A 27,778-nucleotide genomic window follows, 5' to 3' on the forward strand; every position below is an offset into this window, starting at 1 on the left:
GACACCATTGAGGTGTTATATATTGATGTATTATTGATAATTGTTTTGATTAATAATACAAGTCGGGGCGTGGGTTTTCCACATCAAATATATTATTGTGTGTTTGTGTGCGTCTCTGTATTTGTAGAATTGAATCTCGAATATGTGTGTGTGTTTCTACCTAACAAGTGGTATCAAGAGCTAAGGTTCAGGTTCGTGATGAATTGGGTTGAAGGAACGTTCGAGGTTCAATTGGTATGGTGGAGTACGTTGATGGATTTGCTAAAAAAGTTACGTGCGGTATGGTGGTTGACTTGCACCGTGGATCAATTCGTTCAGACTCGAGGTGGAAGATAGACGGGATCATTGCAATAGTTTCAATGGTTTGATGGTTGATCAACCAGGTGAAAAAATTTGGATGATACTCGTGATATTCTTCAAAAGAGGCCGAAGGATTGTGAAAGCAAGGATCGGGTGACTCAATGTTGAAAGAAGGCAATCGTGGTTGATGCACGTGATTTTGTGGATGGATATGTCATTAGGATGAAGAATGGTTGTTTGGAGTTATTGGAGGTCACTATACGGGCCTTAGTGATTCTCAAAAGTTAGAAAAACGAGATGAATGGATTCTTGTTCGAGGGGAGGCATCGGCGAACGGACGTTGATATTTTGATGGTTACCATTCAACTTGATCTGGAGTATTGGGTTGAAGGGGATGATTGTTGGGGTTAAACTCAATATGTGATATGGGCTTGGTGATACAAGACATAATTGGATTGGGTAATAATTGTATTTGTTGATAATTATTATCATAATGGGATTGAGTAATAATTGTATGTGTTGACAATTTTTATCATAATGGGAATGGGTAATAATTGTATGGGCAGACAATTATTATTGTAATCAGATTAGGTATGTTTTGTTGGCTAAGTTTGTGATGACTATATATACATAGTCATGTTATTATTTTGATGTATGTTTAAGAGATGTAGTCGTCTTAGGTATCGTGTGAGAGATGCTTGAGAATTGGTTGGCTCAAGTATCAGTTTGGGACACCATTGAGGTGTTATGTATTGATGTATGATTGATAATTGTTTTGATTAATAATACAAGTTGGGATGAGGGTTTTCCACGTCAAATATATTGTTTTGTGTTTGTGTGCGTACTCTGTATTGGTAGAATTGAATCTCGAATATGTCTGTGTGTTTCCTCCTAACAGAGTGGATTCGATTTCCAATAAACATATAATGTATGCGATGTTTGTTCATTAATAAAAGGAATTACGGTCCTTATTCTCACAGTTTGGAGGGAAAAGGCCCAAAATCTCACAGGTCTACGATATTACCTTTTATATCACTCAAAAGCGTTACCGATACATGCGTTTATAGATAATATATAGTGATAGTGCTAGCTCAATGGTTGGGCGGTCGATTCGGGAGCTCTGAGCGCAGAATAATCGGGTTCGAATTCCTTGGACACCAAATTATTTTTTTAACCACAACAACGCAAACTAATTTTGCGTTCTCTTTTAAACAAACGCATAAAACAAATGTGTTTAACTGTTTAACTGTTAACGCAAAATTTAAATGCGTTTTCTGCATTAGTTCATATATTAATAAAATTATTTTTCAGCTGTAAACGCAAGAAATAATTGCGATATTTATTTTGGATAGAAAACGGAAAAAAATTACGTTTTTGAGTGATAAAAAAGGTTATATTCTCGCGCTCTTAAGATTTTGGACATTTATCCCCAAGTTATGATACTAAGGGTCATTATCCTAATAAAAGATCATATCTGAAAAAATTTGCATGTAAAATTTTTATATTTTAGACTAACTGAGTATTAGAGACGGAACTCAAATTTGGCGTCAATCAAACAAAAAAAATATTATAATTGAGGTTGAGTATTGAATAATATAAGATGTTGAAAAATGTTAGATATTGCGAATTAATATTCAAAATAGTTTTTAAATATCTACGTGTAACAGAGATAAATGATAACTTTCTTATTGATAAAACGAAATTTCGCGAGCATAAATTTGCATCCATAACTAAAATATGGCAAATGACTTGTCAACTCATTTAAGAAAAAGTTCGAGAACCAATTTAAATTACCTAACTTTACTCTACAATATTTTAGAGTGATCGATTATTTAACATATTTAAATAAATATTTTATTGTGCATGCATGAAATTCATATTTACTTGAATAACAAATTATACTGTATCTATATTATCTTAAAGGCTACTAATGCCCATTTAGAATTTACCCACTAAATTTACCCATGACCCACTATCCATGACCCATTTAATTTTTTTACACATAAAACATTATATTATACACATATCCATGGATCTTTTAAGATTTAAATATTTTATAACCCATATACAAACTAACCTATTATACAGCTAGACCCCCCTAATTGTAGCAACTGATTAGTACGTTCAAATTTTTTTGAATATTTTTCTCTCTCAAACTGGTGCTAAATGCAGTAACTGATTAATAGGTTTCCTCTGTTGTTCTTCTCAATCGAATGATTTTGCTCCGTCGATCTCCTGTCAAGCATGGATCCATGCTTGACTCACGCTCCCTGGAAGACTCAGGCTCTGCAAGGACATCACTTTTAGGTTTGATTTCATCATAAATAACTGTTAACTATCCTGCACATTAGTGTTATATGATTTTGAATAATTTTATGTTTTTGTCCGTAGGGTTGAAACGTTTGATTCGTAGCCAAGATTCATCATATCCGGGCTCAAATCCCAAGTTTTCCTATTTCTGAGTCAAATGGTGAATATCATTCTTCCTCTTACATTTTGTATGTAGATTGTTATCTAATTCATGTTCTTATATTTGTCTCATTGAATTAGTTGTGAAGCGTAGAAACGTATGTGTTGAAAAACAAAGTCGGTATCCCAATGTTACAGTCTCGAATACACAGTCAACAGGTTCTGAATTATCATCTGGTATGTTTTCCGGTATTATTGTTTATTATCTGTTACATTAGTGAATGTTGGGAACTCATGATTCATATGCATTTTGTAGTTGGATTTAGGTCTCCTTTACAGCCATTATTCAATAGTAATACAAATGTATTTCGAGATTCCAGTCCACACAATCCATCTAATTTTGTTGCTGATATTTCGTCTAATAGAACCACCCGGACTTCCTTCACAGGTATTTGGGTTTTTTTACCAATGTAAAGTGCAGAAGTGGGAATGTTTGTATGACTATTTGTTATGTTTCTTTTTCTGTTGTAGATTTGAAACGTATGAGCAGAAGTGTGGGTTTGAGACCTCTTGGTGGATCAAATAGCATGCCTGTCAGTGTACAAATTTCACCTATTTCGGGGATTACAGTTGAAGAGAATAACACTCCAATTGCTAGGTGCATGGATCAACCTGCTACATTCTCAGATATTACAAATTTGCCGTGTATGTTATATTATAACTTTATACTGAAATAAAGATTTTTGTACGCTCTGTTGCGTTTACTAAATTGCTAACATTATATTATGTTGTTTGTTATAGCTGTGAAACGTAGAGTACGTGGTCGTAATATTGAGAAAATTTTAGCTACTAATAACAGTGTTTCAACGAATAACCAAGAAAAAAATTACGTCTTCAGAAGAATCATGTGTGTTACCTATTAATCAGTTTATGAAATTTCTAATTTATAAAATTTGTAATACTTTATGTTTTATTTGCTATTACGACCAACAAGAATCCATTGTTATTTCTTACTGCCGCTAAGAAATGTAGATTACGTGGTCCTAATATTGATAATAGGAAGACAATACCACAGAGTAAGTTTTGTGTGATGCACATTAATACATGATTATGCATGTTCATTTATAAGATTTTATGTTTTTATTGTTGTGAAAACAATTAAAAATCCTTTTGTGTATTTTGTTGCAGCTAAGAAATGCAGGGTACGTGGCCCTAATATTGAGAAGATTTATACAGATCCCATGTGTACGTTTTGTTATTACATGTTTCCTAATATGCGAATTTATAAAAACATTTACCTTGCTGGGATTGATCCCATTATTACCATTCACTGATTTGTATGCTGAAGTATTTGTTCACCCTTCAGCAGTGATAGGAAAAAGACCTGGTACATTCTCTATGAATAATGGTGACGCATTGTCAAAGACTAATAAAATATTTGAACATGGACGAATGAGTCAACCTCCGACGTCTCCTTTATGGTCAAGTTTTCATAATCCTCATGAACTGAAGTCAAGAAAGAGTAAAGGAAAGGATAAAGAACAAGCATCTTCAGAAAAGAGGAATTTGATATCAGATTTTGACAATGTGGTTGAATTTGTGGATTCAGAGTCAAGTGATTCAGATATTGTGTAACACCCCCAAATCCGGGGTCGGGGATCTGGGTTGTCACGAGTTCCATTTCCCTTAATAACACCCAATCTTAATAAACAATTAACTACTCTGTACTGTGACCCCACAATAAACACACACACCACAAGTTATAGTCTCAGAGATGAATACTCAAAAAAAACACAAGTTCTTATATACCACAATTATAAACCGTTACACCTTAAAAGGGTTCTAAATAAATTTACATATTCCTTGCCATTATTACAATTCATATTATACATAAGTCTGGTTCATCAATAGTTGAAAACCTAGCCTATTGGTAGCTCCTACCTCAGCTACGGCGGCATCAATGCTTCCAGAAGACTGCGGAACGTTTTCTAACCGCTTGCGAATCGGGAGCTTGGTCCTGTTCATCTTTTCTATCTGTTGTTGTGTGATGAAAGAAGAAAGCAAGGGTGAGCAGCAAGCCCACCAAAATAATATATATAATGATTAACAATATATGAGCCTTCTCATAGTACTCATGAAAGTCTTGGTCAAAAGAAATGAACCAAGTTTGATATCTTAATGCGATGAAGTCGCAAAATATTCAGTATATATACATATATACTTTTCAAAATCTTGGAAGTCCTCTTCCATGCATAATATACACAGAGTTCCAGTTTATAACTGTATAAAACTATCGTTACAAGGTGACCTCATATATCTAACCTTGTCTCAACGTTTTTCTGAAAATCTTTGACATGCATAAGATAATCATTTACTAGATATAAGTTTAAAAGATGAAGTTACAAGATACTCCAATATACTTATATCTTCTCCAAATACTACTTGAACTACCACCGTTCAAGTTATAATGAGCTTTCAACAGTTCATCACATAGATGAGACTACAAGACAAGATTTGAATAGATTAATCTTTGAAGTATTATTGAAGGAACTGAAGTTATGATATACTTCATTAAGACCCGATATATATATATATATCCACATATACATCTTCTTTATACATTTCCGGAAAACCTCTGTCAGGTAAAGTATGAACAGAATTTGTTACATCCAATAAATTTTTGGAAGGAAAAGAATTTTGGCATAAACCCGATATCTTGCTGATCAGGCAAAGATACCAATAAGCAATCTTTTCTACTAGTAGATGGATGAATCCCCCACCGGTCATCACCCTGGCCACCTAAGGACCTTGTGCTGGACCGCCACTCGGCCTCTTACGCGTTGATGAACTGCCACCCAGCCACTTACACTTTAATAGACCGTACCCCGGCCTGTCGCTTATGCCGACTCAATTAGAGGGACTTACTTCCCAAACGTTGGGCAAGTAATCAAATTGTTTTCTCAAAACAGTAACCACGTTGCGAATGTAAAATACACCAGAGAGCCGGATCCCCAGGTTTTGAGCGAGTATTTAAATCCCCTTTGAAAGGAAGATCTTAAATATAAAAATGAGTTTTGGGGTCCACTCTAACTTTAAAAATCATTTTGAAGACTCGAAAACATTTTTAAGAATGTTTGGAGTACTGCTGATGTATTAAAATAAATCAGTCCCGATATATTAGAAATATCTTAATATTATTATTTAAATAATATTCTCATAAAGGTAATCCTTATAAAAATATTCGAAGTAGAAGTTTTAAAACTCATACTTGAAATGGATATTAAATAACCAAAAATATACTTATATGAAAGTACTATCTTCATTTGAATAACCGAAAATAAGTTTGATTATCGAAACATTATTCTTTAATAAAATAAAGAATATTATTAAATAATAAGCGGAGTCATAATACCTCGAATGAATATTATAAATAATATTCATTAAATAAAATAAACGGAGTCATACATCCTCAAATGAATATTCAAATAATAATCATTAAATAGAATAAACAGACTCATAAGTCCTCGAATGAATATTCAAATAATATTCATTAAATAAAATAAAGTTATCGAATAAACCTTATTCGATCAATAGTTTTGAAAACTATATCCATATATATAATTATATATATATAATATACTCGGGAACATCGACTCCCGGTTTAGAAATATGTTCACCTTTGGGTCCCCTATACTAAGGGTATACGCAACTACTGTTTATATCTAGCATAGGTATTATGCAACTATAAGCATTGAAATCAACAGATAGATAACCAGATTACGAAACAGACATGCATATATACCATATCAGCATGCTCCAATATATCGCAAAATTTGCTAATAACAATCATGAACTTATCACAAGATAATGCATATACATATATTTACATCACAACAACAGTATAACGGGTAGAAAACTTGCCTGAGCGACTGGGGGTTATAAATGACTTGGGACGAGTCTAGTAACCTATAAATAACATATAAGTTAGAATTTAACCAAAGTCACTTGTAAATCTATACTTTAACCAATTTAGACTCTAACGCTCGCTTTGCGCTTAATGATTCTCTTAAGTCGCTCGAGTACCCTCGGCTCCACCATTTTTAATAAATTAACCATTACGAGTTTTAAGGAGATTCTTTCGCGAGTGTCTTACCAACTCCCTAACACACTTTACATAAATGTTTCATACTCTAATTAGCCCTTTTATATCTTTAACATATGTTTCAAAGTAAGGCGAGGGGTAATGATTCGTTCACGAAATGTCGTTACTTAAAACGGCCGTTTCTCCTAAACCGTACATCGGAATCAAACGAACCACATATCAAAACGAAGCTCGTAACATGAACTATCTAAACATGGCAATGGTCAAAACCTAGCAGGGAGTTCTCGGGTCCTAATATTATGAACAAAAGCAGTCTAAAGTAAATCGGACATTACGACGGCTATGTTTACGCGATTTCCCAATTTTATACCATTCCAATTCAACCACCAATAAATCCCAATTCATTCATACAACCAACCTCCATCCACACTACATCATAACAGCCCCATTCAACTCAACATTAACAATTTATACTTATTCTTAAACTTGAATTTAAACTATACTTAAGTCCTTTAACCAATCAATAAGATTTCAACATCCAATTTACCACAACTCCAACCCAAACTCTAATTATGCAAGCATCAAGCTACTCTTTTACCATAACTATCAAAATCATCCTAATATACAAAGTAAAGCTAGGGTTTGGAGATGTTATACCTTCCTTGAAGTGATGTGAGTAGCTAGGAAGCCTTAAGAAGCCTTGAGATGTCTTAGGGATGCTTGGATCTTAAAGGAAAAACAAGAAAAATCAAGTTAAAAATCTTGAAATCACTATTCATTATCTTCTTCATTGATTTCTTGGAGAAGATTGTGAATGATTTGGAGGCTTAAACTTATAGGATATCTATATCTATGCATAAGGAGTACTAGATAATTACCTTGTGATTTAACAATGCTTGGAACTAGGATTTTGATTTTTCTTCCTTTGGAAAAGAAGAAAAGCCGAGAGCAAGATGAAGAAAATGAAATGATCTTTGTGTTTTGGTTAATTACCTTATTAACCTTGAACTTTGTGTGGTTATCATTCATCCACACCTCCTTCCCCCCTATGTCATGCTTATGTCACCTTGTGATATCATCATCCCTTACTTGCCCTCTTCTTATTGGTTGGATGACCTTATCATCCCTAACCTCCTTGATTAACTTCCTAATTGTTTGCCTAATGACCGCTGATCTGTTATACGGTTCGCTTAACTTTCGTTCTTGTTTCTCGTTTGAGGGATCATACCCGGGATCTTATTACCTGGGTTTCCTTAACCTTTCTCAATACATTATAATCCTTTTATGATCCTCTCTTATAATCCTTTATTTTAAATCCTTTTTATCCTGTTACCTTATACTCAATTCTTTCCGTATCTAGTGGATTTCCGGGAAAAATCAAAGTGTTCGGATTTGGATTCTGACGATCTTTACATACACTTATATCCCATATAAAGTACTAATAAGATCTCAGAAGATCAATAAAAGAACCCCTACATAGTGTGACATGAAAAGTTTTCTCATTCAGCATAATCAGCAAAAACACTATTCATAAGGGTTACAAAAAAATTCAAAATTTTGGGGTTATTACATGTTGGAATTGATGATATGTATCATGATGACATGGAAGAGGTAATAATGAATCAGAATTTGTGGCGTGGATATATGGATCTTGGTCCTCAGTCAAAGTTGTGCAATAAATGTGGTGCTACTATGTGGAACGAAGAGCGTAATAATAAATCATGTCCGCGTAAAGAGCCCACATTTTCTATGTGTTGTCGTAATGGTCAGATACATTTGCCAAAAGAAAGGCCGCCACCAGAACCACTAGCTTCTTTGTTACTTGGTGGTGAGAAATCGAGGCATTTTAAATAGTACATAAGAGTGTACAACTGCATGTTCCAATTCACTTCCAGCGGTGGTAAGATTGATAACTCAATAAACAGAGGTAGCTCTCCTTATTGTTTTCGCTTACAAGGTCAAAACTATCATTTGGTTGGGAGTTTAGTACCGTTAGATGGACCTTCACCCAAATTCTGCCAGCTCTACATATACGACACGCAGAATGAGGTTGAGAATAGAATCAATGCAATGAGAGGTGCTTCTGACAATGTTGATCCAGATATTGTCGAGGAACTTTTAGGTATGTTAGACAAGAACAATGAGTTAGTCAAAGCTTTTCGCATGGCTCGGAATCGGTTTGAAAATGAAGAGCTGGGTGAGTTTAAGTTAGTCCTCATATCATCTCAATCTTCTAGCGGTAGACCAAACCATATTACTACATCTGATGAAGTTGCTGCTTTCATTGTTAGTGATGATACAGATACCGGTGGTTTTAGAGACACGATTTTGAATTCCAAACAAGAAGGATTGAAGAGGATATATGAAACAGATCCACATTTCATGCAGTTGCAATATCCACTACTGTTTCCTTGGGGAACCAAGGGTTATCATAAACGTATACCTCTGATAAGAAATAAATACTCTGAAATAGAGAATTTAGATGATGAAGACCTTGATCCTGACTCAACACAAAGGCGACATGTTTCACTAAGAGAATATTATTGTTACAAGATTATGATACGCACTTCTGAAGGTATTTATTAAAAGTAAACAATGTGATTAGAATATCAAATGCGTAATGGCTATGTGCATATTCTCACCATCATCTCATTAATTTTAGGTTTAACGCCACACCTTGCAGGACGTTTGTGGCAACAATATGTTGTGGATCAGTTTGCTGCCATTGAACAATATAGATTAGACTGGGTTTCAACGCATCAAACTACCATCCGTGTTGATTTGTATAATTCTATGCGTGATGCTCTCCGTATAGGAGACCATGATCCAATGCATGTTGGAAAAGCTGTTATACTGCCCGCTTCATTCACTGGATCCCAACGATACATGTCTCAATACTTTAAGGATTCCTTGGCGATATGTCATGCAATTGGTCATCCATCCTTATTTCTCACCATGACTTGCAACTCAAAGTGGCCAGAGATACAAGAAATGCTTAAATTGTTGCCCAATGTTGATCCTGTTGATGCACCGGATATTGTTTCTCGCGTGTTTAAACTGAAGCTTGATCAGCTATTAGATTTGATTAAAAAGATGAACTACTTTGGAAAGTGTATATGAGGTAAATTTATTTTTCTGGACACCGACAATTTTACATTTAATTTTTTTAATCATATCTACACACATGCATAGATTTAATATTTTCTTTACTTATATTTTGCACAGTTATGCATGTAATTGAATTCCAGAAGCGTGGTTTGCCACACGTGCATATGCTAATCTGGCTGAGCCCTGAAAGCAGACCTAATTCTATTGAAAAGGTTGACCAGTTGGTTTCTGCTGAAATACCAGATAAGAATTATGATCCAATAGCATATGAAGCTGTTAAAAACTACATGATGCATGGACCCTATAGTAAAGACATATACACATCTCCATGTATGGTTAATAGGAAAATGCATGCGTCATTTTCCAAAGAGGTCTGAATAAATAGAATGACACATATGTTCTGTAATAAGTCTATTTTATTATTAATCTCGACGCATGTAATGTTTTGTTTTGCAGGTTTAATGGTAATACCTATTTTGACGATTGTGGTTTTCCTGTTTATCGGAGGCGTAACACTAGTAGAGTTATCAACAAAAAAGGGATCAACCTTGACAATCAATATGTAGTTCCATACAATCGAGATCTTTTGTTGCGGTTTCAGTGTCATATAAATCTGGAAATTTGCAACAGTTCAAGATTGTTGAAATATCTCTTCAAGTATTGTTTAAAGGGTCATAACACTGCTACAATGTTGTTGAAGAAGAAAAGTAACAAATCAGGGAGTGAACAAACTACAAGATCCGTGAAGAATTTGGATGAGGTCAAGAATTTTCTTGATGGTAGATATGTTTGTGCATCTGAGGCATCTTGGAGGATTTTTGGGTTCGACATTCACCATCGTTCCCCAGGTGTTGAACGCTTACCAATACATTTACTCGGTCAAAAGTACTTGAATTTTCAGAGTTCTGCAGATTTGGAGAATGTGTGCAAAAACGCGACTTCCAAAAAAAGTAAACTAGAGGCTTGGTTTGTAGCTAACAGTGAATTTCCACAAGCTCGAAATTTAACGTATTATGACTTTCCCACCCAGTTTACATGGATAAAGAAAACTGCTAAATGGAAGCTTAGATAAAGAGGTGATGTGGTTGGGAGGTTAGCAGAGGTTCATGCAACAACTGGTGAATTATTGTATCTTCGAATGTTGTTACTTAGATGTAAAGGTGCTTTATCTTTCTCTCAGTTGCGCACTATTGATGGAACTACATATGATACATTTAAGGAAGCATCTGGTGCTCTTGGTCTGTTGAATAATGACAAGCAATGGCATGATGCTTTGGAAGAAAATGTATTCTCAGCTATGCCAATCCAAATTCGGGCTATGTTTGTTAACATACTGGCATATTGTTCAGTGTCTGATCCGCTTGCGCTATGGGAAAAACACTGGCCAACATTGTCAAACGATGTTCTTTATATTAGGCGTAAGATTTCAGATTACATTCATTTAACACTGTCCGAGTATGAAATCCAGAACTATGCTTTAGCAGGTGTGTGATCAGTATTAAATACATTTTACGTTTGTTACTTTGTAGTATTTTTTTATTATTTTTATTTAGATGTTAGAACATTTACCATTTTTTTTTGTACAGAGATTGAAAAGTTGTTAAATGATGTTGGTAAGTCCTTAAGAGATTTTCATATGATGCCATTTCCTGACGAACAATTTTTCCACACTTTTGTCAATCGTCTTATTGTTGAGGAAACTAGCTACAATAAAGAAGAATTGAGACTTAATCATGACAAAGCTCATAAAAATTTGAACTCAAGGCAACTAGATGTATATAATGCAGTTGTTGATAATGTAAACAAAAATAAAGGTGGAATGTTTTTTGTTTACGGGAGCGGTGGATGCGGTAAAACGTTTTTTTGACAAACTCTTTGTTCACGTTTTTGATCAGAAGGAAAGATTGTTCTTCCTGTTGCAGACTCAGGAATTGCTGCTACACTTCTTCCTGGTGGCCGAACAACTCATTCTAGGTATAAGATACCGCTTAAATTAGATCAGAGTTCTATTGCTGGAATAAAACATGGTACAGATATTGCAGAGTTGATGCAGCACACAAGTCTTATAATATAGGATGAAGCTCCAATACAGCATCGCTATGCAATTGAATCCGTGGACAAAAGCTTGCGAGACATAATGGTTGCCGTTGATGTAGAACGAGGAAGAAGACATTTTGGTGGTATTACAATTGTTTTTGGAGGCGATTTTCGACAAATATTACCTGTTCTGCCTAAGGCTGGAAGTGCTGAAATAGTGAATGCATCATTTAACAAATCCCGGCTTTGGAAATCTTGCAAGGTCTTTCTTCTCAGTCAGAACATGAGATTACATTCAGGTAATTCTGAAGCTAGAAATAAATTAATAGCTGACTCTAGTAAATGGCAACTTGAGATTGGAGACGGAAAAGTTGAATGCATTGATACTCATCGTGCAGATGTTGAAACTGAGTTTGTAGTTCCTGATGAATATGTTGTCAAGAGTCCCTTGAAAAGTCCCATTAAAACCCTAATTGACATTATATATCCAGATTTTCAGAATAACTTGGATTCACAGGAGTATCTGAGATCGAGATCTATTTTGAATCCAACAAACGTTGTAGTTGATGACATCAATGCACAGATTCTTGAAAGAGTTCCGGGTAATATGCATACTTATCTCAGCCAAGATTCAATAGAAGACAGGGGTGTTGACGAGAATGACTTTGATTCGTCATTTCCAGTTGAGTATCTGAACTCCATAAATATGCCATGTATGCCTAAACATGAATTGAAAGTAAAGGTTGGAGCCGTTGTTATGTTGATGAGGAATTTAAATCAGATTATGGGTCTATGCAATGGTACAAGGATGATAGTTACTGGCTGCAAAAAAAACAGTATAGAATGTCAAATTCTCTGTGGATCTCAAGTTGGTACGAAACATCTAATTCCAAGAATCGATATGGTCCCAACAGACACAAATTGGCCATTTGAATTTAAAAGAACACAATTTCCTCTCCAACTATGTTTTGCCATGACTGTGAACAAGAGCCAAGGTCAATCATTGGACACAGTTGGATTGTATCTTCCTCAGCCCGTATTCTCTCATGGTCAGTTATATGTTGCAATATCCCGTGTTACATCTCCAGAAGGACTACATATTCTTATTGATGACGATAATGGGAAAAGCACAAATATAACATCAAATGTTGTGTTTGAAGAAGTTTTCTACAACCTTCCTAAATTGTGATAATATTTAATTTAACTAACTTATTGTAATTGTTTGACCATGAAGATGGTACTACCACAAATATTACATCAAATGTAGTCTATGAAGAAGTATTTTACAACCTACCGAGCATAAATGATGATAATGTATCATAGTAGTTATTTGTATTGCACATTTACAATCCTGACTAAGTTATTCATCATTTTATTATAATTTTTAGTACGAGAATTTTTTTTGTTATTAAATTAGAATTACATCAGGTCATATTGGTTATTCATTCTCATATAACTACTAAGTAAAAGGAAGATTCTGGAATAGTTTTTTTATGCATATCAAATTCTCAATATAATTATATGTGATATGTTTTATATTGATAAGGAGACATTATGGTAATCAGAGAAGATTATGGGATACTAACAATGTGTATCAGATAACTAACTCATATTTAAATATTTGTTTAATATCATATTTATGTTACTAATTTATCTTCTATTTTAACACATTTTTTTTCCTTGCTAATATTAGTGTAAGCTGTTAGGGATCATCAGACAACTCTAATAGATATCTATTGATTGAGATTTTTATGGACTAATTATCAGCCTATCACCTTAACTATAAAGATAGTGTATATCTTTATTAAAAATACAGCCGATTGTCTTAAACGCTCCACACATTCGGATTGTTTTTGCTATATATCCAACTCACAAACTAATTTCAGAGTTCATATGGCAGAACATCCAAGTATAATTACAATTCATTACCTATTTGTTGAAATGAACATTTAATATACTCCTTTTTTTGATAACATCTATTAAGTTTTTCATTACTCAGATATGCAGGACCATCATCATTTATCCAATCTGGATGGTAATAATACTGCTTGGACTTTGAAGGTCCGTGTGACAAGAATGTGGGTATCAACTGTCTTAGTCAGGCACAATCTTATTCTATTGGACTGTGAGGTTTGATTGAATTACTATATGACTTATACCACATCTATGATTGTGTTTTCCAGCCTCTATCCTAAGATTTTCTTTTTTGCAGAATAATCACATACTTGCAATTATTCCACCAGCTCTTTGAAATTTGTTTTAGTTTAGCATTCATCCTGGCAGATTGTTACGTATCAGAAATGTTCAGGTTCTTCCAGCTGCTGGATTTCTGAGGCCTGTACGTTCTGCAAATCACATCATGTTTCTTCCCATCACTGTGGTGGTGTTGGAACCTGAGGAAATTTTGAATATACCGCGCCATAAATTTGATTTAGTTTTTGTGACGCTCCTATATAATTCTCCTCATTGTTCTGCTCTCGATAGGCTTCCTATTTATTCCACTGGTATTGCTTATAAAATTTTAGAACAAATCGCTTACAATTTGTTGTGTTTAACTTTAAGTTTATTGTTGTAGATGTTATTGGAATTGTTGAACTCCTGCAACCAGTACAATCTATTATGACAAGATTTGGTGAAAAGGAAGTGTTACGCTTCAGAATTTCAGATGGCGTGTAAGACTCTTCAATAATTTTTTTGACAATTATAAAAATACTACGCCATCCTCCAGTTTTCTTATTTTACGTATTAACACTATTGAACATCCATAAGTGTTTGACGTTTTATTATATTCGTGTTAGGAGGGCCATCCAAGTGTGTTTTAGCGGTTCTTTGCCAACAAATTTTGAATCATTGTACCAAGTTACTGAAACTGAACCCAAAATTGTGATTCTGGCATCTGTTAGAGTCTTTATGTATCGAGGTTAATGTCTTATTTTTTATATTAAAAACCTTTAAAATTGTAAGCGTTCTCATAGGTTATACAATTTCTTCTAGCTCTTAAATAATATATATTTTTCGCTCTTAAAAACAGGAAGAGCGCAGATCGGCAATATTCCGTCAACAAAGGTTTTTGTCAATCTTGATTATCCTGATGTCTTATATTTGAGGCAGAGGTAACTAAATATAAATTATATATTTTTGAATTTTACATCATTTTTTTAATATAAACGCTTATAAGTTTTACATACTTTGCAATATAGGTTGATGGACATTTGACAAATCCAAATATGACGCTGCAGAACCATTCCCGTCAATGAAGCTTGAAGAAACTTTATTTTTACTGCATTTCTATTAAACTTCTTGATTCAACCGTATTGTCGTATTTGTTTTATTAAACTCATTTACCACGCTATGGATTATTTTATAATTTCTGTGTAAATCATAATTCTCTCAGTATTTGTCTTTATTAAATGTTGGAACAATTTTGATCACATTATCTCAACTCAACAGTTTAAATAAATACATTAATTAAATATGTATATTCTAAAGTTCTGAAAAAAGATATTATATATAATCCATTTCGAAAAAAATAAACAGATTTTGTTATAAATATTCGTACCATTTTCATATCTTATGCATATTTTTAAATGAATTAGAGAAACAGACAGAGTTATGAAAAAAATATACAAGTAAATAAAAAAATGGGATCAATAACACTTTGATTGTGATGATTGGATTAATTTAATTGATTAACCTTAATTAATTAATTAACTCAAAATTTAAAATATAATATTCCGTTACATCTAAATTGTACTTATATATTCAAGAATTATATTGAATAGATAGGAAGATAATTGATGATTAATAACCTAATCATTGAGGATTATATTGTTGTCGGTCTTCATCTTACATATTTTAAAAAAAGTATCAATTATCATCAACTTACCAGATTGAATAAGATAATTGATGAATAATTAGAGAATCAATTAAGACCATATTGTTGGCAGTATTTATCATACAGTTAAAATAGAGTATCAATTAGCATCAATTTACCAGTTTGAATATATCATTGAGATAAAATAGAGTATCATAACCTATCAAGTTGCATATATCATTTGCAAATGCATTTAAATTTAATGTCTTAAGATAAAAATCAAACATACTCTGACACTAAAAATAAAACTTTAGATTTCCTCTCCATTTGTTCTCTCTAAAAACATCATTGATTGGTACGAACTGATCTAATATGTTATCATTATTTCTTCATCGTGCATGCTGTCATTTTTTGTTAATATTTTGAAGTTTTTAATTCCTCAATTGTTAATGCTTGACAATTTGTTTAATTGACTTGAACAAAAGCTTCAATGGAGTCTGTAGTATTCAATCTTATTGAAGACCTTGATCAATCGACTACCAATTGGAAGATTAAGGCTAGAGTAACTAGGATGTGGACCAGCGTTAGCTCTGAGAATGGATCAGTCAAAAGATATAATGTCATTCTGCTTGATGATGATGTAAGTCTTATGTTGTAAAATTTTATTATGGTATTACGTAAAATCCTACCTTCTTTTGTATACCAAATGCAACATCCTCTTTTGTTTTAGAATAATCATGTCCATGCATTTGCTTATCCCAATATTTGGAATGTATTCAAAACTCCGGTGATTGAAGGAGGCGTTTATGTTTTTGACCAATTTTCTGTGAAAGATGCTGTCGGTAATCTGAAGCCTGTACAAACTGATATCTGCATCAGATTTTCACAATATACTACGGTCACCGTTGTTGAAGACGATGGCATGATTCCTGCCTACAAATTCGAATTTCTAAATTTAGGTGATCTTTTTGCTGAGGCCAGCAAATATCAGCCACAACAACAGCCTGAATTTGCTATAGGTGACCTTAATATAATACTCTTTTGGTTCAGATTATTAGTTTTTTTAAATGCGTACCTTAATATTTCACTGCATTTTATCTTTCACCAAATTAAATATATTGCTCTGTTTAATTTAGATGTAATTGGAGTTATTGAGGATTTTGAACCTCTAACGAAACTTGACACAAAATTTGGCATGCGAGACATTGTCAAATTCAAGATTTGTGATTCCAGGTTTGTCGAATGTATTAATATTTATCCTGTAATTATAATTATTTTCTGAGTCCGTCTCTAATGTGGTAGTTGTATATCCTGAAATATATGTTATTTTTTCAATATAGTAATCAACATAAAGTAAGTGTTTGGGGAGATCTTGCTGTGTTGGCCAATAACATTTATACTAAGGAACTCCAGTCTCCAGTAATTGCAATAATAACGAGCACAAAAGTTACAACTTTCATGAGTAAGTTCTCTTTAACTACTTAGTATAAATGACCTTGACATTATACAACAATTGCAGCATTTGTGTTGGCAATCCAATTTCCTCAGTTTTTAATTATTAAATTTCCTTATCACATTGAACTCTAAACTTGGTTTGTTAATGTTGAAAGTTTGTTTTTCCTATTTGAATCAATGAAGAATGTGTTTTGGTTGTTTTTGTCGTTTATTTCGTACTATTGTCAAATTGCGTTATTGATATTTAATATAATTCTAATGGGGACACCAAAGTTTAGTAAGCAGTTTTTAGTTATAACTGATTCAATTAAGTATTATAGTATAAGTATAACTATTTTAAGTTAATTTTTTTCAAGTCACAAATTGGTAGCCATTCCCCAATAGTCACATCTTTCCATTGTATTTTGTATTTATAGAAGTGTGTCATTACATTTGAGATTAGTTAGTCTGTCAACATTTGATTGAACCCAAAGAAACACGTAAATCATGGAACATGTTGAACGTGTATGGCAATTCCCTGCTCAAGGTTGGATGAAGATAAATGTTCACAGTGAGTTTATTCAGAATGCTCCTGAAGGTCAAAATAGAAATGGCATTGGCGTTGTTGTGAGAGATTCAAATGGCCTTCTTATTCGATTAACATATGGCACCATTCCGGACTTAACTAATCTTAATAGTGCCTTATGGGCTGTTTTGATAGGAATGCTTAGAGCATTTTAAGACCAGTACGAACGTGTTATCATTGAGACTGATAATATCCAGGCTTACCGTGAATGCAAGTATTATAGAGAGGATGGAATAACACCATATACTAGGAGTACATTCAGATGTATCCTTTCACGTCTTAATGATCTTAACATTCGTTATGAAATTAATTTAGTACATCCGCAGAGGAACTCTGTTGCAAGACGTCTGGCATCAATTGGTAGACAAAATCTGCACGATTTGCAGACATTGGACCGGCCTGTTGACAACATTCAAGAATTTCTTAATATGGATTTAGGTCTTGGCCCTCCACAAGCACGATTTCGGGATGTTGAGATTAATGACCCTGAACCTGTTCAAGATGGGCAGGTTGTGAATTTCTAAGCATGTTCAATAGTTTGTGATTGTTCCTGTTAAGTATGTAATGTGAATATGTAACAAATTTGTACAGTTTAGTTATATATATGAATACAAATATTTATTGTAATTGTGAAAAATGTTTTTTTGTAAAAGATAATGATTTGATGTAACATGCATTGTCCATCACTAAATTTGACCCACATCTATAAAGTTGTATCTTTCTTACTTACACGTTTATCAATTCGAGTAAGGATTATGTTGATTTCCACAAGGCAAATATATATTGGAAATTATTTTTATTACTACAAGTCATAATGATGTAGTATTCCTTTCCAATAAATTAAGAAACCCCCATTGTTACTTTACATTTTTCTAAATTTACATATTTTTAAACAATTACAAATCAAAGTAGGAAATGAAAAGGTTTTATTCACATTCAATTCAGTTAACTCCAGTATTTGGAATACAGAAAGAATCTTATTTTCTCACAAACTTGCTCAGCTCCAAGTGTGCTATCAATTACATATATAATAGTTGTAGAATGTTTCCTTATTTATAGACCTTATCACAGTCAGTTAAAATTCTAATTTTCTTCATTTCCCAAAATACTCTCTTCAGTTCATCATGCCAAACTTTAACATTATCACCGTCAATACTAACATTATGTCTATATTGTTTGGCTTCTTAATACACGATCTTGATAGCTTTCAAATGTTCGGAAAGTTTCTGATGGCCTACTATACCAAATCTAGCCGAATAAAAGTTAAGGAGATGTTGCAGAAGCTCAACTGGGATGCTCTATACCAGTACCATAATCATTATCTAGAAGTTCGGCGTGACCAATTCCATGGTTTCATTCTTTTTGCCATTTCTCTGGAAGTTGAGCAAGCTATGTTTTATAACTCGGTTCGAATGCTTTTCATACGCAACAATGTGGATCATAATCTTTAAACTCTCTCTTTTCTCTCCATTAATCATTTCCCATCTTATTTTAGTTATGTGTTTTTTAGAGCAGTTTACAGACCATATGAAAGAGATCAGGTTGTTGAAGAAATGTCTCATATTCTTATAATCCTTGATCTTAAATCGAAGTTATTAGACATTATTCATTTGCTTGAAGATATATACTGGAACATATCAGACGTAGCTTCCTGTTTCTAAATTTTGTCCAAATGCTATAAATAAAGACCCGATCAACAGGATTGAAGGGAATCCTTTTGGTGAAGAGCTTTGGTATTCACTTTATGAGTTGACTGTTAAGGAGAAGTACAGTGAAGAAGGTGATTTCTGTCATACACGCTTAACCATGTCACATATCTGGAATTCAAGTTGTGGTCATTGCAAAGTGCAACTACTTTTGTTCAAGATTTTGCTGGGTGATGTTTGTGATTGATGTGTTGCACTTTTATTTAATTTTAGTACAAAATTAAAACCTTTGGTAGTTGAACTTATGTTATTTCTAGCCTTGATAATAAATGCTCTATTGTTGTTCTTTCCTTTTGTTTAAAGTTACATGACAATGATCTGTAATATATATGTTTTGAACATGGAAATGACATTATTGTGGTATATATTCCAAGATAGATTGTATGACACAATCTTTTGTTATAAAAAATAAGAATATGATAAATACAGCAATTATATAAGTAAAGATTTTGTCATGTCACTTCCACAATTAAAATATTGATCAGACTACTTAATTTGCCCATTTTTTGGAGAACTTGGGATTATGCCATACTAACATAACCTTAAAGTTATTTGACGTGGTTAGTTGGAAATCTTCATTGACTAAAAGTATCCCTGATTTGTAGCTAATGATGTACCCAAACAATACCAAACCCATATTAGTGTCTAACAAATCAAGTGTAACTGAACAGATTTAAAATATACAAAATGGTGTATTTTTATGCCATGAATTTATGTTATGATTAGGTAAGTACCTTAATTGAAGCATGGAAGAAATCAGTACATATGCCCAATGGCGTGTGTACCCAATAGTTATCACATAATATTTAACTCCATTAATAGTCAATCATACAAATCCCATTATGTACGCATTGCGTCTACGAATTAAATCCATGCCACAACAATTGGCTAAAGTATGAACATTACATGTCTTGAAACCGAGAATATAATTTACAAACATTATAAATGCTGATTAAATGCAAGCATAGTAATGAGATGTATTCAGACCAATTCCTCTCCATTGCATTATCCCTGAAGTATTTCGTGGTCATTCTCTGCATCAAGAGAAAGATCATTTCAAGATTTAGATGCGTGTGAAAGAATGTAGTCAAACAATCATGTTTTAATCAAGTAAAAAGAAGTTATGTAAGGTAAGCAATTATTGTCAATTAATATGACCATATTGTATTACAATTTTGTTATTAGTAGAGTTCTCACCAGCCTCTGGGGTCTAATCTTCAAACAACTTCTATACTCCATCTTTGTCAAAAATGAAAGCATCAAACCGACCAGCTTCCCAGTTTGTGAACACTATAAAATCTCCCATGTTGAGGCTAAGTTTTGGTGGAATTTTATAGAGACCAAAGAACCGCTTCTCATAATCGGAAAAATAGCCTGTAAATATTGTATCCAAAGGGAAATAGTAGAGAACAACTTCTGGGATATGCTTTCCATATCGTGCCACATGGAATATCCTGCAATAAGAGTTAGATCAAATTAATCCTATGTTTTTATATTTTGTAAAAAAAGCACATGTGCATAACATATTACAAGTTAATGAGAAAATAACTTACAACTATGCCATCATAGATTGTTTTCTCAGTAGCTTTAACTATAATTTTAACTCCAGCTCCGGCAACATTGGCTGATCATGTGTATTAAATAGTATAATAACGATAATGACTTAAGATCGGCTTTCCAATGTGTAACCAAATATTGAAGAGCAGAAGACAGTATTACCTCTCTTTGCCGCATAGAAATTTGGATCTTCAGGCTTGACATAGTTTATCTCACACCCAGTGTTAGGTCACACACACTGTAGAAGGGGGTTGAATACAGTGTATAGCACAATCAAATCGAATTCAAATAACACAAGTAACAGAAAATAGACTTTATTCAATGCAATAAACTCTGTTACAATATGGAACTATCTTCTCTTAGTGATGAACAAATATCACGAGAGCTGCTAGGGTTAAAATGAATAATATTCTCGATAATGATAACACTTATAGTATAAACCCTATGTCTGTGTTTATATATTAAACAGTTACAAGATAATCGCTAATTGATATGGAATATAATTCTGCTTCCTAAAATATATCAACCAATTATCTTTTCTTCCAAGTATTCCATTCTTCACAGAATTCCTTCTTCATGCATATCTCTTCTTACGTTTGTCTTGATCTTCTTTCCTTTCAATTAGCCGCCTTCCTAATCTAAAAGTTTCCTTTAAGTCTTGATATTATCTCCTGATAAATATCTCCTGAACTTTAAGTCCTGATAACTTAAGTTCTGACTTCAGTATAACTGCTGGTTTCAGTTAAGTACTGATATGTCCTGTTTAAGTAAGATCTAAAAACTAAACATAAATCATATTAGACATGACATTATCAAATATATCTAACAATCTCCCCCAACTTGTAAATTAGCATAATATACAAGTTTAACAGATATTTGATGATGTCAAAAACATTAAGTACAAATGCATGAGAAATTGACTATATAACTACAACTTAGAGTCCTTAAAGCTTTACCAACTTTAACTTCTGATAACAACTTCAGTCTGTATACATATCAGAATTTGAGCAGTTGTAGATCTTGACTTGGCTTCACTTTCTGATCTCTTTGATGTCAGGAGTTGTTCTGAGATAGTTCTTTAACAAACATCTCTCAGCATATCTGAGTTCATCAATCATCCTCCTTTTAACATCTTTAAGTTCTGCAGTATCTTCACCAGTTTGAAAGATAGCATATCTGAGATCATTAATTTTTACTTTTCTCAACTCCTGATCTAGTCTTATGACATAGGCTTTGTCAGACTCCAGATTGAATTCAAGTCCCTTAATACCAAGATATGTTCTGATCTGTGCAGTATTAGGCTTCATATCAACAATATCACCCTTGTGATCTCTTTACTTTGGACAGTATGTGCTATCAGACTTTACAGAATAAAGCCTTTTCTGTCTCTGAATTTGAGTCTTCAAATAGTTTGCAGCACTTTCTGTTATTCTGTCATTCACTTGAGTAAGAATAAAACATGTTCTAGTTCCTCAAAATACTTCAGTGGTATAGCATTTTCCCTTATATGGTAAACCCTGCCATCTGTCATGAAATATAACAAGATGTGTTCTTTCAAGAAGGTATGGTAGACCATCTGTACAGATTCTAGTTGATTCAATCTTTCAGGAGTTGCTCCAATACCTAGTTCACTTAAGGAAGTTGGATCATTAGTTGTGTTCTGCACTCTTCTTTCATCAACACTACCCAATCCAGATTTATCTCTTGCTTCCTTTCCAGTAACCACTCTTGCTTCAAAACCACTTGCTACAGTCTTCAAAGGTTGAGTCTGTTTGGCTTTAGTGAATCCTGGTAGGAGTAACTTTGAGGATTTAACATGAGCAATGTCAGAGGTTTCCTTTGATTTATCTTCTGATATCAAGTCAACTTGAGCTATGTTAGAGGTTGCTTGCTTCATGGTTATATCAGAGCTAACTATATTTTGACTCTGAACAACTTGAGCCATGTCAGAGGTTGTCTTAGAAATCTTCCTTGAAGTCAGAGTAAGATCAGCATCTTCAACAGAAATTTCTTCATCCGTAGGAGGCACATAAACCTTTATAGGTTCACCAACTTTTTCTTTGCCCTTGGACCTTGGATCTATATGTAATTGTGATTTGGCCTTGGTTGCCACAGGATTTGTCCTTTCTTTTATCACAATGCCTTTAGCCGTAGGAAGTTTCTTTTTAACAACAATAGCTTCAGATTTGGAGTTGACCTTTTCTAACTTAAGTCTAGCTTCTTCTTTCATTAGACTCTCAAAGTCCATTCCTAGATTTTCTTTCAAAAATACCTGTCTTGAAATTTCTTCATCAAGATCCAAAAGTTCATCAGAACTTATCCTTTTACCAGTATCAGAACTTGTTCTATGACTTGTAGTTCCAGCTCTTCTTGATGAGAGACCTCCACCTTGACCACGACCTCCACCCATTCCAGAGTTTCCCGGTTATTACCATCATCCTTTTTCTTCAGTGTCTTATCAGGTTTGCATTTAGACTTAATTACTTTCTCCCCCTTTTTGGCATCAGCAGGTAAAAGAATAGAGAGAAGCAATTTCACTGAGGATTGGATTTCATTGAGTTGAGATTGTTGAGAAGCTTGATTTTTCAAAATTTCATCAATTTGAGATTGTTGCTTCTCTTGGGTTTTCTCAATGTAGGCAACTCTGTCAAAGGTAGGTTTGAAAAAGTTTTTCTTTTCAAGTTTCATAGTTATTTCTTGCTTGAGTAAAGCTTCTTGAATTTTATGCACCTCGGCATGAGTTATTGAGTGTTGACCTTGAAGATGTCTAGTACTCAAAGCAGTAACTCTCAGCTGTGTTTTGAAATCATCATTAACTAACATCTCATCAGCTTTTTCCAAGTGATCAGCAAGAATGTTTTCAGAAGGAATAAAACTGACTGAGTTTTATTCCTTAGTCCACTCATGTCCTCTAGGATTTTCACTCCAAGGTACTGGTGCATCTCCTCTAACAAACTTTTTAACTAGTTCAGCTTTTGAAGGAGCTTGTAGAGGTGCATGTCCAGAAGGACCAGTTGCATTAGCATCTTCATTTATAGCAGCATCACCAGTATCATCAGCATTTGCAGCATCAGATTTTATAGAGTCGGCATCCTCTGATAAAAAGAACAGTATGAGAGGCTATTGAGGCTTCAACATCATCCTCTAAGTGCTGGTCTGCTTCCAAGTTTTGATCAACAGCCATATTCTGATGCTCACATATAGTCTGATCTTTAATGTCTAGATGCAGAGAAGATGTTGTAGAAAATTCTGGAGTTTCATTAGCATCAGGAATTGGTGTTGTTGATGGATTGATTTGAGCTGGTGAAGCTTCTAAATAGAGAACTTCAGGCATAATTAGGTTGTTAATATCAATCTCAGCACTTGTGCCTGGGTCTACAGTAGATACTAGTTCATTCACAAGAGACACAGGTGGTGTAGATACTTTATCTTGAGCAGTTTCCTAAGTTGGTGACAATGGAGGTGTAGATGCAGTAGCTTCAGCAAATTCTGGCTCTTTTAAGATCAGAGATTCCTGATCTCCTTCCTTAGCTGCTGCTTCCTCATCCTCTGAAACTGACTTAGCCTTTTCCCTTTGTACTCTTTGTTTCTTGTATCTCTTTGAAGGTGGAGATTCCTTGGGAGTTTCATCAAAATACATCCTTCTAAGCCTTTTGAGAAGCTTAGAACCCCCAATTCCAATATCCTTCTGAGAAGTAACCTTCTCATCTTCTTTGACAACTGGTTCTAACACAGGAATTTGTTCCTCACTGTCTGAATCATCTCTCAGAACAATCCTCCTTCTCTTATGTTGTGTCTGAGGTACAGTCTTTGTCCTCTTGGGCTTTGAAGATGAAGGCCTCACAGTATGTGCTGATGATGAAGGTTGAGATATCTGTGAATGTTTGAAATATATTCTGATAGAGGGTTAAGTAGGTTGAGGTGTATATGTGTTATGTTCTGATGGTTGTTGTGTTGTCTGGGATGTGCTGGTGGGTTGAACATCAGGGTAAACAGATCTGTAGTTTTTAGGATCAGCATTTACCAGGATCTGTTTTACAGACTGAGGTATCTGTAAGGGTCTAACCACCTTTTTCTTAAGGTCAGCATTTACCAAGTCATTAAAAGCCCGTTTTGCAAGCTTAAAGGGTGGAATTAAGTCAGTGGTAGGTTGGGGTTCATCAGCACAACAGAAGTTATATATAAGCTGACAGAATCTATCAAAGTACACTACATTTCTATCTTCTGTCATCCTATCCCCTATAAAACCTAGCACAACACTTGCAAAATTAAAATGAGTTTGGTGAATAATAGCATACCCGATGTGTTGACTCATAATTGGAATGACATCAAAGTTGGAACACTTATTGGCGAATGCCTTAGTGATGCAGTCGAAGAAAAATCTCCATTCCTTCCTGATATGTGCCCTTTTCAACTGTCCAAGCTTGGCCAAACTCTTCTCATAACCCAAATTGGCCATGAGCTGCTGTAGAACAGGTTCCTCCGTTGTTGAAAAAGTGCAGCCTTCTGGTAAGTGGAGAGCTTTACGAACTGCTCCAGGAGTTACCATATGCTCAACATCATTCACTTCAAAGATAATGCTTGGAGTGCCAGTAGCACCACCATTATCAAAATGCCCAGTCCGCCAGAACGTCAGAACTTGTTGGCTTGAAATGACTGGAGGTTGGGTCAACGCATACCCAATCTCACTGTGTGCTAGAAGATCTTGCACAAAGTGCAAATCAATGGCGTTTCAGCCTTGTTCAAGATTGCAGCATAGTTGTTGGGAACAAACTTAGCTCCATCTATAATCAAATCCTTCGGTGCCATGAGAAATGATTGAGAAATTAGGTTGCCTGTAAGGTGTTTGAGAAAATGTCTGTATGAAAAGCGTCAGTAGATGAGAGAGAATAGAAGTAAAGAGAGAGAGAGAGAGAGATAAAATGTGAAAGTAAATAAAAAAATTTACAATCTTTTCTCTCTTTTACTTATACACTGTAAAAAAAGTAACCGTTGGGACACCTGTCAGACATGCAGCAGTATTAGATAATTAATGGGCACGGGAATTCAGTAATCATTACTTATCACATGCAGTTTTTCAAGAAAAAACTGTTCCACTTACCAAGTAATCCCATTAATTAAGATAGTTCAGTTTTATTTTAAAATTTAAAACTGTTCCCACTTAATAAATTATTTTCACTGCGAGACCAATATTCTGTAAAAATTTGACCAATGAGAGAATGACCATAAAGAAACCAAGTAAACAAATACTGGCACATCAGAATCAGAACTTGATTTGTATCAAAACTAAAAAGGTCATCAGAATATGGTTAGTATCAGGATTTAAAAATGCATCAGAATATCAAACAACTCAGAGACAGAATCTTGCATAAATATAAAATTTCATTAATATATTGAGCAAATACATTTCATGAAATTTAAATTACATCACAAAATTACACGATTGTCCTAAGCTACAAATCCTAACATCAACAGCTTTTGTCCTAAGCTAAGAAGCCAGAAAAAGCTGACGGTGAAGAGAAACAGGTAGGAGAAATTATTTCTTCTTCCCACTCTCAACAAAAAGAACAGCAAGACGAATAATACGCTCCTACTGTCGGAGAGCTTCCAACCGTTCCTCTTCCAGTCGCTCAAGATGGCGATGGTAGTCCATGTAGAAGAACAAGAGGTCTGTGAGGACCTCTTGGGGAACCGAGTCCCAAATTTCATCAGGAATGGCAGTAACATGCCATTCCTGCTGCCATTCTGTATACCTCATGGTGAGAGTGAAAGTATCATAGTTCAGAGCTAAGTCGTAATGAACCATGGTTGTGATGCGAGAAAAAGAAATGAGTTTGAGAGAAAATGAGAGATGTGTTGGCTGAAATGAGGTGTTGGTTTATATAGCCAATAGAATTCCAAGAGACGCAAGGAAAATTGAATAGTGATAGGTAAAATTAATTCTACCTCGTCTCCCTAGACTGATGAGAATAAAAACAGCCATTGGAAGTTTAAAACAGGATTTAATGCGCACACGAAACAAGTAAAAATTACTGTGCATAGATGTGTACCACTAACCCAAATTATGTTGACTGTTAACATCTCACCCAAACATATTCTGATTTTAAATAAGACTGTTTCAGATTTTAACCACAAATAAGTCAAGTAAAGAATCAGAGTGTAATATCAGAACCTAGACTTATATCAGAACTTAACAGTCATCAGAACATGATTTCTTAACTCGAAAAGTGAATGCCTATTTCTGTAATTCTTCACACAAATTCTGATTTCATTTATTTCAGAACTTAATCATCAGAACTTCCATCATAAATTGTCCTCGGAATTTATGTAACTGACACTTAAACGTTCATCTAAAATACCATTTATCACCACAGTAATTTTCATCATTCATATGGAGTGTATGTGTGCGCAGTAAGCTAAATATCGGATAAAGATTAAAGTCTGATTCACTTCAATACATCTTAAAAATAAGACATAACTAAGAACTTTGCTCAAAATCTGTCATGATTCTGAAGTCTACTTTAGAATGAGTTCATGCATGAGTCTACCTCAACTGTTTTGTGCTCATTTTATGCATCTTTTGAAATTCCATTTTACAGTGGCTTCTCAGTGTAAGTGAGTCACGACTGCTTATCAGAATTTATGCTATTATCAGAGTATTTCTCCAGTAATCATAGAGTGTGAAAAGTCACCAAGAAAAATATTTATTTTTGCTTTTTGATGCA

The 27,778-nt window shown here is 34.1% G+C and overlaps 2 protein-coding genes across 2 annotated transcripts; both read left to right on the forward strand.

Annotated features, from left to right (window-relative positions):
• Positions 1-8,428: 8,428 nt before the first annotated feature.
• LOC141659970 (uncharacterized) lies at positions 8,429-11,993 on the forward strand. Its single transcript, XM_074466920.1, has 8 exons — positions 8,429-8,652; positions 8,707-9,386; positions 9,474-9,923; positions 10,037-10,274; positions 10,376-10,927; positions 11,072-11,403; positions 11,506-11,769; positions 11,815-11,993. Exons 1-8 carry the CDS (start codon positions 8,429-8,431, stop codon positions 11,991-11,993), a joined length of 2,919 nt encoding a protein of 972 aa, XP_074323021.1.
• A 63-nt stretch (positions 11,994-12,056) lies between these two features.
• Positions 12,057-13,145, forward strand: LOC141659971 (uncharacterized). The gene has a single exon (XM_074466921.1). It carries the CDS (start codon positions 12,057-12,059, stop codon positions 13,143-13,145), a length of 1,089 nt encoding a protein of 362 aa, XP_074323022.1.
• The last annotated feature ends 14,633 nt before the right edge of the window (positions 13,146-27,778 follow it).

This window comes from Apium graveolens, chromosome 5 (genome assembly GCF_009905375.1).
Source record: "Apium graveolens cultivar Ventura chromosome 5, ASM990537v1, whole genome shotgun sequence".
Lineage (NCBI taxonomy): Eukaryota > Viridiplantae > Streptophyta > Magnoliopsida > Apiales > Apiaceae > Apium > Apium graveolens.